The sequence below is a fragment of the Salvelinus alpinus genome, chromosome 1 (genome assembly GCF_045679555.1).
Source record: "Salvelinus alpinus chromosome 1, SLU_Salpinus.1, whole genome shotgun sequence".
NCBI lineage: Eukaryota > Metazoa > Chordata > Actinopteri > Salmoniformes > Salmonidae > Salvelinus > Salvelinus alpinus.
In genome coordinates, this window is record NC_092086.1 from 62,448,116 (window position 1) to 62,463,728 (window position 15,613).

At 43.4% G+C, this 15,613-nt stretch overlaps 1 protein-coding gene across 1 annotated transcript; it reads left to right on the forward strand.

Annotated features, from left to right (window-relative positions):
* Positions 1-331: 331 nt before the first annotated feature.
* LOC139582889 (scavenger receptor cysteine-rich domain-containing group B protein-like) lies at positions 332-12,963 on the forward strand. Its single transcript, XM_071413321.1, has 11 exons — positions 332-2,423; positions 3,085-3,117; positions 5,660-5,707; positions 6,663-6,965; positions 7,161-7,229; positions 8,338-8,652; positions 8,807-8,884; positions 9,243-9,311; positions 9,519-9,833; positions 11,002-11,076; positions 11,294-12,963. The coding sequence occupies exons 1-11, from the start codon at positions 2,297-2,299 to the stop codon at positions 11,608-11,610; spliced, it is 1,749 nt and encodes a 582-aa protein (XP_071269422.1). The 5' UTR covers positions 332-2,296; the 3' UTR covers positions 11,611-12,963.
* Positions 12,964-15,613: the final 2,650 nt, after the last annotated feature.

The window sequence follows — 15,613 nt, forward strand, 5'->3', positions numbered from 1 at the left end:
ATAACTGAACCATTTGTCCCAGGGTTTCGAGCGGTTTGTTAGCATGCTGTGCCCAATGGAACAGCCATGGTGCTGGGCTGCTCCGCATTAAAATCCCTGCTTCCTAATTGGACAGCACAATGACCTCTGGTTGCCTCTGCTCTCCACAACCTCCTCCCTCCTGCCTTTCACCTTTCAACTCAATGTCATGGCCTTCCATACATGGAATATGGCCGTCAATACAATTAAATTAAATAACACAGGGTAGAGGCTCCAAATGCATTGGCCAGGGTTAGTGTAGTTGAACAGGGTCAAGGTTAACGGGTTTGTTAAGCTGTTGATTGGTGCTGAAGGGTGTTAGAGGAGGATACTTGGCCTCGCTGACCTGTCAGTGTATTTACAGTACATTACAGCATCTGCTATGGTAATATACAGTGTAGCTACACTATACTACAACATATGGGAAGAATCCAACTGAACTGGACACATATCTACAGGTAGAGGAGCGGGTGAATTTGGTCTTGCCACCCTCCCCTTCTAGCTGCTGCTTACCCCCCTCTCCTCCTATTCTCCCAGGAGCCGAGAGGCGCCCCTGTGGTGTCATCGGCTGCCTAAGCGTTTCGGAGAGTTCCAGTGACAGATTGCAGGAAGCAGCGTTTAGGCCTGACGATCGGGACCACAGACAGCAGAAATGTCTTTTTGTTGGCCCCTGGGCTCGGAATGTCCACTATCTCTAGGGGCCAATATCATATTCTCCTTCTCCCCTCATCATCCGTCCCCAGTCCCCAAACTAACTAGTACACATTCCTCTGTAAGGTCAATGAGGCTTTTGGTCCAATACAAAGACAAACAACCAACCCAAAAGTCTGATCAAACATAGGCAAAACAAGCATTTTCCTCAATAAAAGACGTTTGAAAATATTTCACATTTAGATTGCTTACCGCTTTATCAAACAATTATACAAACCAAACTTTTCTTCAGAATTCAGTGGATAAATATGAGCATGAGGATGTGATTTCAGGACAATAGTTCTATGCAATTAAAGAGTTTATTACTGGAGTCAGACCTATTTTGAAAAACAAACATCCCTCCAGGCAAGAGCTGTTTGTTGGCAAAATCAAGAGAAATCAAGCAGCAGCGGCAGTTTGCAATGTTTCTTGCTGCTCCCTATGAAACCAGATTTTTTGGTCACGTTTTTTGTGCTTCCTAGTATAGCAGGTGGTTCAGGGCAGGGTACCGGAGAAATAAGCTGTTTATCAGTCTCTTAGTCCCAGCTTTGATGCACCCGTACTGTCTACACCTTCTAGACATACTGTATAACTACTGGTGTCCCTTACTTACTGCCCTCCGTAGTACAGAATAGACAAATTTGAAAAGAAAATAGAATGTTTGCCACTCTGTTGGGGTAGCGGTGGCACATGTCCACTCACTGCCACCTGGGTGATGCATGGCACTGGTATCCATTTTGTACCAGCATGCTCACCACAGGTCACAACAGTTTCTCTGTGCCCAGTGTTTTAGCAGCCAGCCAGTGTGCAGTGGGGTGGGGTGGCAGTGTAGTAGGCAGCTAGGCAGCCATTTTGGCCTGGGGAAATGGGCCAGTCGGCTTCATGCTCCAGCAGGTCCTGGGGCACACTGGGAGTTGTTTTAGTGCCAATCAATCTGGAGTGGACACAGACACACAGCATGGCGTGCCCACTCACACCTCTCCTCTCCATCACTGGAACACACACACACACACACACACACACACACACACACACACACACACACACACACACACACACACACACACACACACACACACACACACACACACACACACACACACACACACACACACACACACACACACACACACACACACACACACACACACACACACACACCGGTTTCAGTTCAGCGCATGGTTTTTGGAAACTATTTATGTTCCAACTACCAACCATAAGCTTAACTTGCCTGATACTATCATCGATACTAACTCTCCACTACTGTATAGTCATTTGGCTGCAGGGGGTTGCACTAGAAACGACTATCCAATACTATGTTGAGAATACAATGGTTATTGATTATGAGTAGTAGTAGTAGACTAGTGGTGGGCAGTGAGTACCAGTATTAGGGGTCCAGGACTGTTTCAGTAGTGAAGAGAAACAGAAAAAGGCAGGAAGGTAGGTATAGTGTGTGTGAGAGTGACAGAGAGACAGAGACAGAGACAGAGACGGAGATAGAGAGTCCAGTGCACTGATTGGTTGTGTGTGTAAGTGTGTGTTCCACCAGGCACCCAGACTGATTGGAGCGTCAGTCAGACAGCGAGCCATGCGAGGGCAGCGTGTAGCAGATTGTGTGCGTAGACCATGTGGAGGCTGGACAGTGGTTGTCTGGCTGCTGTTGTCCCTGCTAGGTTCCCTGCTACTGGTGGGCATCAGTGGGATTCTGCAGATCGGTGAGTGTACGTGTGTGTGCTATTTCACCGCTGCTCATTTTTAAACCCCATAGTTGTCTGGGCTGTGTGTGTGGAGGGGGTTGGGGGGTGAGGGTGGAAAGGGTGGAAAGGGTGGTTGGGGGAGGAGTGGGGGGGGGGGGTGTTTGGGGTGTGTGTGGGGGCAAAAGAGGGCTTTGGGGGGTGGGTGAATTAACCAACATTACACCAGCTCAAGGAATGCTCCCTCCTTGCAGATAAATTGGTGGGTGAAATTAGTTTTGATATGTACTGCAAAGAGACAGATCTGTCATGATTTTCCTAGTCATGAGCTGAATAAGTCAGAACATTTACATGTGTATGTAACCTTTACAGAGCTAGAGAACCTGGTGTACCTGGGTGTACTTGGGACAGAGGAATTGGTCCCCGTAGGACTGCCTGCCTCTAGTAGCTGTTACCCAGTTAGGCTTTGAAGTACAAACATTCTGCTAGTTATTCGGAACAGGGATACGGTCGGGGAGTGACTGAATAGTTATTGATTATACTACTAAACATTATGGATCGAACGGACCCCTAGCTAAAAATAGAACATGTTTACAAACTTCAAATGTGCATTGGATTGCTGTGGTATCTAAGACATCTCTTTGTGGCTGACATACTACTCTTTATTTTCTGATTTCAAAAGATATGACCAAAATCAGCAGACGAGCCATATCCAGTGAGTATATTTCCAAGTCAATCTCTTCTCGTTTTACTGACCCATCTTTTCTGAAATGCACGTAACGTTACTGTTCCCACCCCAGATTTCAGTCCTACGTCACTTATGAATACATATGACAAAACAAAGAAACACCATATTCTAATACCAGGACGCTTTCAATAACTAACTCACATAACGAACATAACATAACTGTTAACGTGTTTAGGGCCTTTAGTTTCAATGAGCCAGGTAGTCTTCAATTGACCTATTTTTGGCATAATGTTTAGAAAGGTTCCTCTTCTCTCTTTGTGAGGCAGGTAACCATAAACCACAGTTTCAGTGGCTTTATACTTCCCCTATAAGACACAGTTGATGTCCTCAAACTTTATGGTCCCAGACATACAGGCCAACAAATCCCAGTAAAGGAACCTGAGGAATAATACAGAGCACAATCTCAATTTCCAGATTTCTCACAGTCATACCAATATAGCCAAGTGAATGAGGCTTAGAAGTTTGTCAACACAGTACTAAACACAGCCCAACCCTATAGAATGTGTGGTTGCTAAATGATGGGAGAAGAGGTGTTCAATCATTATATCTGTATTGACTTTTATCAGATGTTTGGTTAATGCGTAGTCAAAGACATATAGTGCATTTAGAAAGTATTCAGACCCCTTGACTTCCAGTTTTTGTTACATTACAGCCTTATTCTAAATGGATAAAATGTACGTTTTTCCTCATCAATCTACACACAATACCCCATATTGACAAAGCGGAAAAAAAATAAGTTTATAGAGATTTTAGCAAATGTATAAAAAATAAAACACAGAAATACCTTATTTAAATAAGTATTCAGAACCTTTGCTATGAGACTCGAAATTGAGCTCAGGTGCATCCTGTTTCTATTGATCATCCTTGAGACGTTTCTACAACTTGATTGGAGTCCACCTGTGATAAATTCAATTGATTGGACAGGATTTGGAAAGGCACAAATCTGTCTATATAAGGTCCCACAGTTGACAGTGCATGTCAGAGAAAAAACCAAGACATGAGGTCGAAGGAATTGTCCGTAGAGCTCCGAGACAGGATTGTGTTGAGGGACAGATCTGGGGACGGGTACCAAATAATTTGGTAGCATTGAAGGTCCTCAAGAACACAGTGACTTCCATCATTCTTAAATTAAAGAAGTTGAGCAATCGGGGGAGAAGGGCCTTGGTCAGGGTGGTGACCAAGAACCCGATGGTCACTCTGACAGAGCTCCAGAGTTCCTCTGTGGAGATGGGAGAACCTTCCAGAAGGACAACCATCTCTGCAGCACTCCACCAATCAGGCCTTTATGGTAGAGTGGCCAGAAGGAAGCCACTCCTCTGTAAAAGGAACATGACAGCCCGCTTGGAGTTTGACAAAAGACACCTAAAGGAAAATTACCATGAGAAACATGATTCTCTGGTCTGATGAAACCAAGATTTAACTCTTTGGCCTGAATGCCAAGCGTCACGTCTGGAGGAAACATCCCGCAGCCTCATGCTGTGGGAATGTTTTTCAGCGGCAGGAACTGGGAGACTAGTCAGGATCGAGGGAAAGATGAACGGAGGAAAGTACAGAGAGATCCTCAATGAAAACTTGCCCCAGAGCACTCAGGACCTCAGACTGGGGTGAAGGTTCACCTTCCAACAGGACAACGACCCTAAGCACACAGCCAAGATAATGCAGGAGTGGCTTCTGGACGAGTTTTTGAATGTCCCTGAGGGTCCCAGCCAGAGCTGAACCCGATCTAACATTTCTGGAGAGACCTGAAAATAGCTGTGCAGCGATGCTCCCCATCCAACCTGACAGAGCTTGAGAGGATCTGTAGAGAAGAATGAGAGAAACTCCCCAAATACAGATGTGCCAAGCTTCTAGCGTCAAACCCAAGAAGACTTGAGGCTGTAATGTCTGCCAAAGGTGCTTCAACAAAGTACTGAGTAAATAGTCTGAATACTTAGGTAAATATTTCAGTTTTCAAATTTCTAAAAACCTATTTTTGCTTTGTCATTATGGGGTATTGTTTGTAGATTGATGAGGGGGGAAAAAACAATTTAATCCATTCTAGAATAAGGATGTAACGTAGCAAAATGTCTGAATACTTTCCAAATGCACTGTTGAGGGATTATTTTAAACTAGTGTTCCCAAACCTCTCCTGGAGTGCCCAGTTCCACATCCAACTCTACAGTGACTTTAACAAAATAAAACCTGACAATCTTATTAAAAATAAAAGAGACAGTGGGTATTATTTTGGTAACTTTTATGTTTCCATTCTCAAAACAATAACCCCCAAAGTTCACAAACTGGAATGTGTCAACCTTCAGTACATATTTCTATGTAGACTTCTTAGCTGGTTTAGCTACATGGTTTAAACAGGCTTCCTGCTGCGTTTTCAAGCTGCGTCTCGGATTACAGGAAAATAGATATAGTAGATACAGAATACAGTAACTATGGAGGGCCAAGAACCTCCTTTCAACAAATCATTTGACCAAAGTCTCTCCCTCTTTCTCTCTCTCCTTCCTCCCTCTTTTTCCAGCCAATAGCACGACGACGATGACTGCCATGAAGACAACGCATTCTCAAGGTTGGCAATGCGCTGCTGGGCTCTCGCCAACTCTCACCACATCCACCACACCTTCTGTCTGTCTGAAGTACCCATGTTCAACAAATACATGTCCACATCCAACTCAGGAATAAAAGACTATCAAACTTAACTTGTGAAGCGAGAGAGAGAGAAGGAGGGAGGGGAAAGGAAGGAAAAGGAGAGAGCGAGAGATAGATCAGTGCCCCAGGGACACTACAACAAGGTCACTTCCCTTTGCTCTCAATTTACCTAATCCCCCGGAATTACTTATTCTGCTACAGTGTGTGCTTCATCTCCCTCTCTCTCTCTCTCTCTCTCTCTCTCTCTCTCTCTCTCTCTCTCTCTCTCTCTCTCTCTCTCTCTCTCTCTCTCTCTCTCGCCATCTCCTTCTATCCCTCACTCTATCTCTCTCTCTCCATCTCTCCCTCTCTCTCTCATGTGGCTTGTTTAGTCTTATTTTGTTCCTTAAATTGGAAGGTGGAAGGGATTACACAAGCTATTCTAAACGGATTCTTGTCACTATTAACTATCATTATATGATAGTGATATTTCCAGACAGTAACACACTGTATATACTGTCCCACAGACAGTAGGCTTTTTATGTGCTTGCACATACTTTTGTTCTATGTTGTGTGGCACATGTAGAACACAACAAGAGTGGCTAGCGTGTAGTCAAAGTGAGTAAATGGACAAGGTTTGAATGAACTTAAATGAGATCTAGAAACCAGCCTCCTGACAGGATAATATGACAACATCACACACTTACGGTCACATTCATGACATCAGCATCGGAGTGGGAGGGAGCAGGGAGGTCAGCTGTCCTGATTGCTGATTCCTCTGTGAATCCTCTGACCATGTTGTATTTTGCTCTCCCTCCTCTTCAGTGCGTCTGGTAATATTATTTTGTATCTCGCTGACCGTGTATCTTTGAATCTCTCTTCCCTCTCCTCTCCAGTGCGTCTGGTGAATGGGCGTAACAGGTGTGAGGGGCGTGTGGAGGTTTGGCACAACGGGACATGGGGCACAGTGTGTGATGACGATTGGGACATGGTAGATGCCAACGTGGTGTGTCGGCAGTTGGACTGTGGTCTGGCCATGGCGGTGGGCAGCATCTCAGAGTATGGCCAGGGCTCAGGGCCCGTCCTGCTGGACAATGTAGACTGCAAAGGAGGGGAGACAGACCTGGGACAGTGTGGAAGTCTGGGCTGGGGCATCCACAACTGTTACCACTATGAGGACGTGTCTGTCGCATGTAAAGGTAGGGCCCATAGAGATATATATACAAATCTAGTCTGTAACTGTTCTAATTCCTTTTCTATAGGTAGGGTCTTTACAATTTATAAGGATCTCTAAGATCTCTAAGAGGGACATATCCCTGGTGACTGATAAAATAATATATTTTCACTAATAAAAACATAAATTTTCACTCCTTTTTTACCTCATCTCTCCTCAGATACATCAGTGCTGGAGTCACGGGGCATGGGCGAGCCCACCACTCCGTCTAGGAGAAACTCAGGGTTAAGTAGGTGATCATTTCATTTATTTCTCTCTAATTTCAGTCAAACACAAACACAAAATAAGTGAACAAAATTGATTCAAGAAGAGTTTATTTTATTCACTTAATAGGTTTAAAGGACCAATCTGCAGTTGCTACATCCATTTTTAAATCAATGATATGTACTCATTCATTCTTGAAGAATATAACTTCAAAATGGAAACAAACACCGTATAGCCTCAAAACATGTTCAAAGGTCCAATGCAGCTGTTTTTATCTCAATATCAAATAATTTCTGGGTAACATTTAAGTACCTTACTCTTAATGTTTTCAATTAAAATGGTAAAAAAATAAACAAAAATAGCTTCTTAGCAAAGAGCAATTTCTCAATCAAGAATTTAGCTAGGACTGTCTGGGAGTCGTCTGAGTGGGGAGGGTAAAACTGAAAACTAGCTGTTATTGGCACAGAGGTTTGAAACTCTATTCTCTTTCTCATTGGTCTATTAACTAATTTACTGCCTGGTGATGTTACCAGTCAGGCCAAAACTCCATCGCAGCAAAACAGGCGTGAAATTTCAGGCAGTCTTTTCAAACAGCTCTTGCGTATGAAGGGCATTATCATCCTTTTCACAATTTCACAGTGTTATTCCAACCTCGTAGTGTTTAAATATATAAAACATAGGAAAATCCTGTTTTTGCCTGCACAGGGCCTTAAAACTATAATTTTGCTATCTATGGATTTGAGAGTGGTTATACTTCTCCAGCCCCATCCCTCAGCCTTTTACCAAAACAGTGGCAGGGAGGACACTTTGGTATTGTTTCAACTTTTCAATTTTCGTGATGTTGCCAGCCAACCCGTCTACAAACACTGTCACAGAGGGAGAGAAAATGAACTGAAAAAGAATGAACACACATGCTCAATACAGAGTGTTTATTCAATGTGTTGTATAAAGACAACATCTGCACACAAGATCTCAATAAATCTAGCCTGGAATCCAAGCTAAATAGTGAAACAGAGAGATATTCAGTTTGAAGGATTTTATGCCATCATGTACTGTATGTCAGAATGAAGCCAGGCTTTGACTGAGAAGATGTATGGAATGGTGATGAATCCCTCCCCTCCCCTATATTTTAGGAGATGGTACGATCCGGTTAGTTGGTGGACTGGACTACTGCCAGGGACGGGTGGAGGTCTACTACCGTGGCAGCTGGGGGACGGTGTGTGATGACGACTGGGGTATGAGAGACGCAGGGGTGGTGTGCCAGCAGATATACTGTGGCCATGCCGTTTCCTCCACCACCAACGCCTATTTTGGCTACGGGACAGGCCTGATTCTACTGGACAACGTCAACTGTAATGGCCACGAGAACCAGCTGAGTAAATGCTACAGCCTGGGCTGGGGGATACACAACTGTGGACATCATGAGGACGCCGGGGTTGTCTGTTCAGGTGAGAAGCTTTTTCTTATTCTCTCTGCCTCTTTTTCTCTCTCTCTCTCTCTCTCTCACTTTCACTCTGGCTCTCTCTTCCTTAAATTCGTGTCGCTAATGGCTTTTAACACTATTTTTAATATCTGCTGTTCATGTCTATTCTATCTGTGCAGGCTCAGGATCCACTACCGTTCCTCCTATGAACACTGACACCATGGGCAAGGGATTCTTTCAGACTGCCAGCACTGCAGGTAATTGTTGAAGTCATTTCCGTTTTCATGTACTGCAGTACTACAATAGCAATAACAGCTGCAGTGTAGGCCCTCATCAGATCCAGATCATCAGGCCACACTGCTGTACCTCTATCCTATGAGCAACAGACGGTGCTGTTTCCCCTATAGGTTTCTCTGTCTTTAATCTGTGACTCAGCAGCGCCACTCAATCAATGGTGGTAGTGGAGCAAGTAAATCATGTCGCCCCACCCACTCTCCTCCCAGTCTCTCATCTCAGAGGATGGAAAACCCTCTGCTGTGTACTGTAGGCATCAGCTTGCGTATGTGTAAACTGACTCATCATTCTGATTCTAATGCATTTCTCCTATTATTCTAGTAACCGACCAAACAGAATTAGTCACCGAAGCAACTACGGCTGTGACAACGGTTGCCATGACAACAAGAGGTAATGATGTTGCACCCCCATGTGATAATTATAAACTCCCGCTAATGCACTCTAAACTCATATATCAGTTATTATAATATTGGCTTATTATTCACAAATATTAAATTGTGCAACAGGGAGGCATAGTACCACCATTTTCGATGAACCTCTCCATGAATTATGTTCTCATCTCCTCATACCCCTCTGTCTCTCCTTCTCCTCCTCTAGAGCGGACCACCATCCGCGTGGTGAATGGTAACAGCAGCTGCCAGGGCCGTGTGGAGGTGTTCCACAACAACCAGTGGGGCACGGTGTGTGACGATGACTGGGATCTGCCCAATGCCCAGGTGGTGTGTAGGCATCTGGGCTGTGGCCCTGCCATCTCTGCCAAGGTCCTGGCCTACTTCGGCTACGGCTCGGGCCCCATCCTGCTGGACAATGTGGACTGTAGGGGCAGTGAAGGGGAGCTGGCGGCTTGTTTCCACCTGGGCTGGGGACAGCACAACTGTGGACATCATGAAGACGCTGGAGTCATCTGTACACGTAAGACCGACTGGAACTGTGGCAATATAACTTTGTTGTCCGATGTGAATCAGAAATGTATATGTTGATCTGCTGCAGACAGTACTGCTACAGTAGTGACTTGTTAAGACTGAGACAGCTAGGCACATAGTCAAGTAAATAAACACACACACGCAAATACACTCACGCACTCACACACACACACACACACTCAAATGAACACACACAAAAATCTTCTGTAGCTTTCGCTCACAGTTACTCACACAGTCACCCCATAGTCACTATTCCCACAGTCATCCATCTCTCCTCTTCCCTGCTGAGCTGGTGCATTTAATTGTGTGAGTGTTTGTCTCTGAGGAGCAGGCACCCGTCCAGATGGTCCAAAGTGCATCAAATCAAATCAAATGTATTGATCACACACATATTTAGCAGATGTTATTGCGGGTGTAGCGAAATGCTCGCGTTCCTAGCTCCAACAGTGCAGTAGTATCTAACAATTCACAACAACACACAAATCTAAAAGTAAAAGTGGAATTAAGAAATATGTAAATATTAGGACGAGCAATGTCGGAGTGGTATTGACTAAATACAGTAAAATAGAAAACAGTATATACATATGAGATGAGTAAAGCAGTATGTAAACATAGTTAAAGTGACTAGTGTTCCATTATTAAAGTGGCCAGTGATTGCATGTCTATGTATACTGTATAGGGCAGCAGCCTCTAAGGTGCAGGGTTGAGTAGCTGGGTGGCATGAAATATAGAGTGGAGAAGTCAGGGGTCATTAGCCTCTCTGGAAGCCTGCAGGCTAAACCTCCATTCTTTAAGGATAAATAAGACAAACAGTAGAGAAAGAAAGAATGAAAGAGACAAAGACTTCATTCCTGTTACTCAGGTCTACATCAAATCATGGTTAGTAGAGCAGACTAGGTGAACAAGTGAACCTCAGTGAACCTTTGATTTCTGAGTGAGATGATAAGGGAATCACTAAGTTGACTTCTGGAGCAGTTTTCGTCTGATATATCTGATTAACTGATCAATTGATTAACTCATTACAATGTTTTGAGTGCTCCAGAATGTTCTGATAGGACTGTATCAACAGTTGTTCTCAAGTAGATGACCACTCCCTTGGGAAACATACACAGCAGATTAAAGTCTCATACTGTCTCCCCCTCCTTCTCCTTCTCCAGCCTTTCAGCTTGTGGGACCTGGAAATGACTTCGGGATGACAGAGAGAACGCCCACCACTAGACCACCAAGTGAAGGTGAGTCTTGTACCTGTTGAGGTTTAGCTACATGTTCTGGGTTTCACGGTATCCAAAGATCAACACACCTTCCCAGCATCACTTGTCAGAGGCAGTCTTATGTAATGCATCATACTTAAATCATGTCTTAGGATCAGGTATGTGATATGTGTCTCTAGTGTTTAATGTTTATTTGCTCCAGTATATGTGACTGTTTCTACCCTGTCTCTCCCTCTAGGCCTGGCGAGGCTTGTGGGCGGGCAGCACCGCTGCGAGGGCCGGGTGGAGATGTTCTCAGGGGCGGAATGGGGTACGGTGTGCGACGATGCTTGGGACATGCCTGATGCCCAGGTGGTGTGTCGCCAGCTGGGCTGTGGGGAGGCTGCTGCGGCCCGTGGGGAGGCCTTCTTTGGGCCCGGCAGCGGCACCATCCTCCTGGACAATCTGAAGTGCAGCGGCTCTGAGGCCTCGCTCCAGCAGTGCTCCCACATATCCTGGGAAGTGCACAACTGTGACCACTCTGAAGACGCCGGCGTCACCTGCTCACTGTCGTGATTCCAGCAGTGATTCGCCACCATGGAGCCGCCAAACTCCTCCCAACTCCACTGCCAACTAATAGGACGGGCACCATGGGTAGCACAACCCGGGACTTGTAAACATTATGTAAATAACAGCTCATCCCAATGCCAAACATAAGGAAGACCACAACAACAACAAACAAACAAGCAAAGAAAACAAACTAACATATGATGATAGATGATTAAATATTATAATAATCTATTCCTATTAAGCACTTTATAAATATATATGATATAAAATACGCTGTACACATTTTTTTTATATTTGATAAACAGTGGAAACCAAAGTTTTTAACCGACTCTCTGTCTCTCTGGCTCTTTTCTTTTTTTGTCAAGATGCTAAAATAGAGGTAACTAACCCACTAACCCTCTTCTCACTAGCAGCACACACAGCCATAGTGTACTGTACCAGGGCATGGTGAGCAACAACAACAACAACAATCCAGGCCCACAATACCAAAGCCAAACTTATAGAAATAGACTCTATAGAGACTATAGACTATCTATAGAAAAAGCTATGTATTTCTATGGCCAAATCTATTTGTTTGAACATAGGCAGAAAGATGGACAGTGCATGTACATGACACTGTAGTGCTCTTGGCACATGCTTCCTAATTTGATAAGCTTTTTCATGTATTATTCCTGAGCAGAGGTGGATGTGTATCTGAAATCTGAACATGATGACTTCCAAAGCCCCAGTATTTTGGTTATTTTGCTGAAATATTTGTTATATTTGACACCTTTATTGTGTAAATAATCACCCTAGCTAGCTTGTGTTCTATTTTTTCCCCTCTTATGAAACATGATGACCCATTATTTTCTGTCTGACTTGTGTATTTTGATGTCTGGTTTTGGAAAAGGCTTGCTTGTCTTCACTGTCTCTCCCTCTCTCTCGCTCTCTCTCTCTCTCTCTCTCTCTCGCTCTCTCTCTCTCTCTCTGTCAGACACAGTGCTATTTCAGGTGGAGTATGGCATATGATCTAAGCCTTAGCTACATCCTTAATGTGAAATGAGTTATCTTCAATTATCTGCTCGTGCCTCTTCATTTTGTATTTTGTATCAGACATTTCGCACTGCAATGTGTACATTTAATTTCAGTGTGTAAGGATCTGTGCTTCTGTGTCTGTGAGTTAATATTTGTGTGTCTGGCAGGTGAGTCAGATCTACTGTACTGTTTGTGAATGTGTGTGTACAGTATATACAGTCAGTGACATGTACACTGATTGGGGAATTATTACAATATGGCAGCAGTCAGATTACTCAAATCTGTCACTGCAATGATTAAATCTGAATCTGAAAAAGTCGAAATGGGGAATGAATGATTGGGAAATGTTACTTTAATAACACCATAAATGGGGTTGAGAGGGAGGGCACAAGAATCGGTTAGCCTTCATCAGAAACAATAGTTAGCTTCTTGCCATGAGTGGCACAACGATTCTCAGGTTTAACGAAATGCCTCAACTATATGGGGTCAGGAAATTAATCTGAATGAATTGAGGTGTAAGGCTCACCAAGTTATTCCAGAGTCTGTATGGCATGGTGCGAAATTGGTGCGAAATGTTATGTACAGTCGCTAGTGAAAGTCTACATACAGTACCCCTTGCACAGTCTTCCCATTTGCTGCCTTAAAGTTAATCTCAAAAGGGAATACATTGGATTTTTCCTAGACAACCTACTCTACATTTTCAAAGTTATTGAAAAAATACAGAACATTTTCAGAATTAGTTAAATTCTTTTAACGAAGTTGTCTTGATGACGTATGTATACACACCCCAGAGTTAACACTTGGTGGAAGCACCTTTGGCAGCCATTACAGCTGTGAATAATTTTGGATAAGATTCTACCAACTTTGCAAAACTCTTAGGGCAACATTAATCCATTGTTTATGTCAAAATTGCTCAAGCTCAGTAAATTTGCTTTAGAGTCGTTGATGGACAGCTACAGTATAGTCAAACCGTGTCTCTGAATTTAAAGCAAATTTAAGTCAGGACTGAGGTTGGACCACTCAGGAACACTCAACACCTGTTAGAAAGCCATTCTGGTTTGCCTTTGACTTTAAACATTCCAGGGTTAGGAAATCAGAAGACTGAGACAGGTTTTCCTCCAACTTTATCCTGGGCTTTGCTCCTTTCAGATTTCATATTTTGTTTGATCCTAACAAACTCCTCAGTCCCTGCCAGTGAATAGCATACCCACAACATGATGCTGCCACCACAATACTTGAAAATACAGAGGGGTTCACTCTGTGTTGTGTTCTATTGGATTTGACCCAAGCATGTAGTTTTTATTTACTGGTAGGCAAAAAAGTTAATTTCTTTACGATGTTGAGTGATCCTGAATGGTCCAGTGTCAAAATTGCTTGAAAATTAGAGACAAGGTTTGAATATTGCTGTCCATCAACGACTCAAAACAAAATTTACTGAGCTTGAACGAGTTTGACAAAAAACAATGGATATTGTCAGACCCCTTGACTTTTTCAACATTGTGTTACGTTACAGCCTTATTCTAAAATGGATTTCAAAAATATATAATCCTCAGCAATCTACACACAATACCCCATAATGACAAAGCGAAAACATTTTTTTTAAATCTTAGCAAATGTATTAAAAAACTAAGACAGAAATACCTTATTTACGTAAGTATATAGACCCTTTCCTATGAGACTCGATAGACAGCCACAGATCTGTATATATAAGGTCTCACAGTTGACAGTGCATGTCAGAGAAAAAACCAAGACACGAGGTTGAAGGAATAGTCCGTAGAGCCCCGAGACAGGATTGTGTAGAGGCACAGATCTGGGGAAGGGTACCAAAACATTTCTGCAGCATTGAATGTCCCCAAAGAACACAGTGGCCTCCATCATTCTTAAATGTAGGAAGTTTTAAACCACCAAGACTCTTCCTAGAGCTGGCCAACCGGCCAAACTGAGCAATCGGGGGAGAAGGGCCTTGCTCAAGGCGGTAACCAAGAACCCGTTGGTCACTCTGACAGAGCTCTAGAGTTCCTCTGTGGAGATGGGAGAAACTTCCAGAAGGACAACCATCTCTGCAGCACTCCACCAATCAGGCCTTTATGGTCGATTGGACACTCCTCAGTAAAAGGCACATGACAGCCCACTTGGAGTTTGCCAAAAGACACCTTAAAACTCCCAGACCATGAAAAACAAGATTCTCTGGTCTGATGAAACCAAGATTGAACTCTTTGGTCTGAATGCCAAGCGTCACATCTGGATGAATGGAGGAAAGTACAGAGAGATCCTTGATGAAAACTTTCTCCAGAGTACTCAGGACCTCAGACTGGGGCGAAGGTTCACTTTCCAACAGGATAACAACCCTAAACACACAGCCAAAACAACGTAGGAGTGGCTTCGGGAAAAGTCTCTGAATGTCCTTGAGTGGCCCAGACTTGAACCTGATCAAACATCTCTGGAGAGACCTGAAAATAGCTGTGCAGCAACACTCCCCATCCAACCTGACAGAGCTTGAGAGGACCTGCAGAGTAGAATGGGAGAAACTCCCCAAATACGGGTGTGCCAAGAAGATTCGATGCTGTAATCGCTGCCGAAGCTGCTCCAAGAAAGTACTGAATAAAGGGTCTGCAACTTTTATTGATGTTTTTAATTTGTAATAAATTTGCTTCGTCATTATGGGGTATTGTGTTTAGATTGATGAGAAAAAAACAAACCATTTTGTCAATTTTAGAATAAGGCTGTAATGTAACAAAATGTGGAAAAAGTCAAGGGGTCGGAATACTTTCCGAAGGCACTGTATGTTGCTGAAGAGTTGAAGACATACGCAATCAAGACATATTTTTTTTGTATTTTTATACAGATTTAAAAAAAATACATTTTCATTCATTTTGGAAACGTGGAGTTGGTTGTGTACATAGGTAGAAAAAAAATCTAATTTAATACATTTTTTGATTCAATTTTAAGGCAGCAAAATGTGAAGACTGTGCAAGGGGTGTGTAGACTTTCATTA

What these genes read in the sequence shown, in the direction of transcription:
- LOC139582889 (XM_071413321.1), top strand. Translation starts at nt 2,297, where the DNA reads ATGCGAGGGCAGCGTGTAGCAGATTGTGTGCGTAGACCATGTGGAGGC. An exon ending in CGCCGGGGTTGTCTGTTCAG is followed by an intron (nt 8,653 to 8,806) that starts GTGAGAAGCTTT and finishes CTATCTGTGCAG; the next exon opens with GCTCAGGATCCACTACCGTT. An exon ending in CGCTGGAGTCATCTGTACAC is followed by an intron (nt 9,834 to 11,001) that starts GTAAGACCGACT and finishes CTCCTTCTCCAG; the next exon opens with CCTTTCAGCTTGTGGGACCT.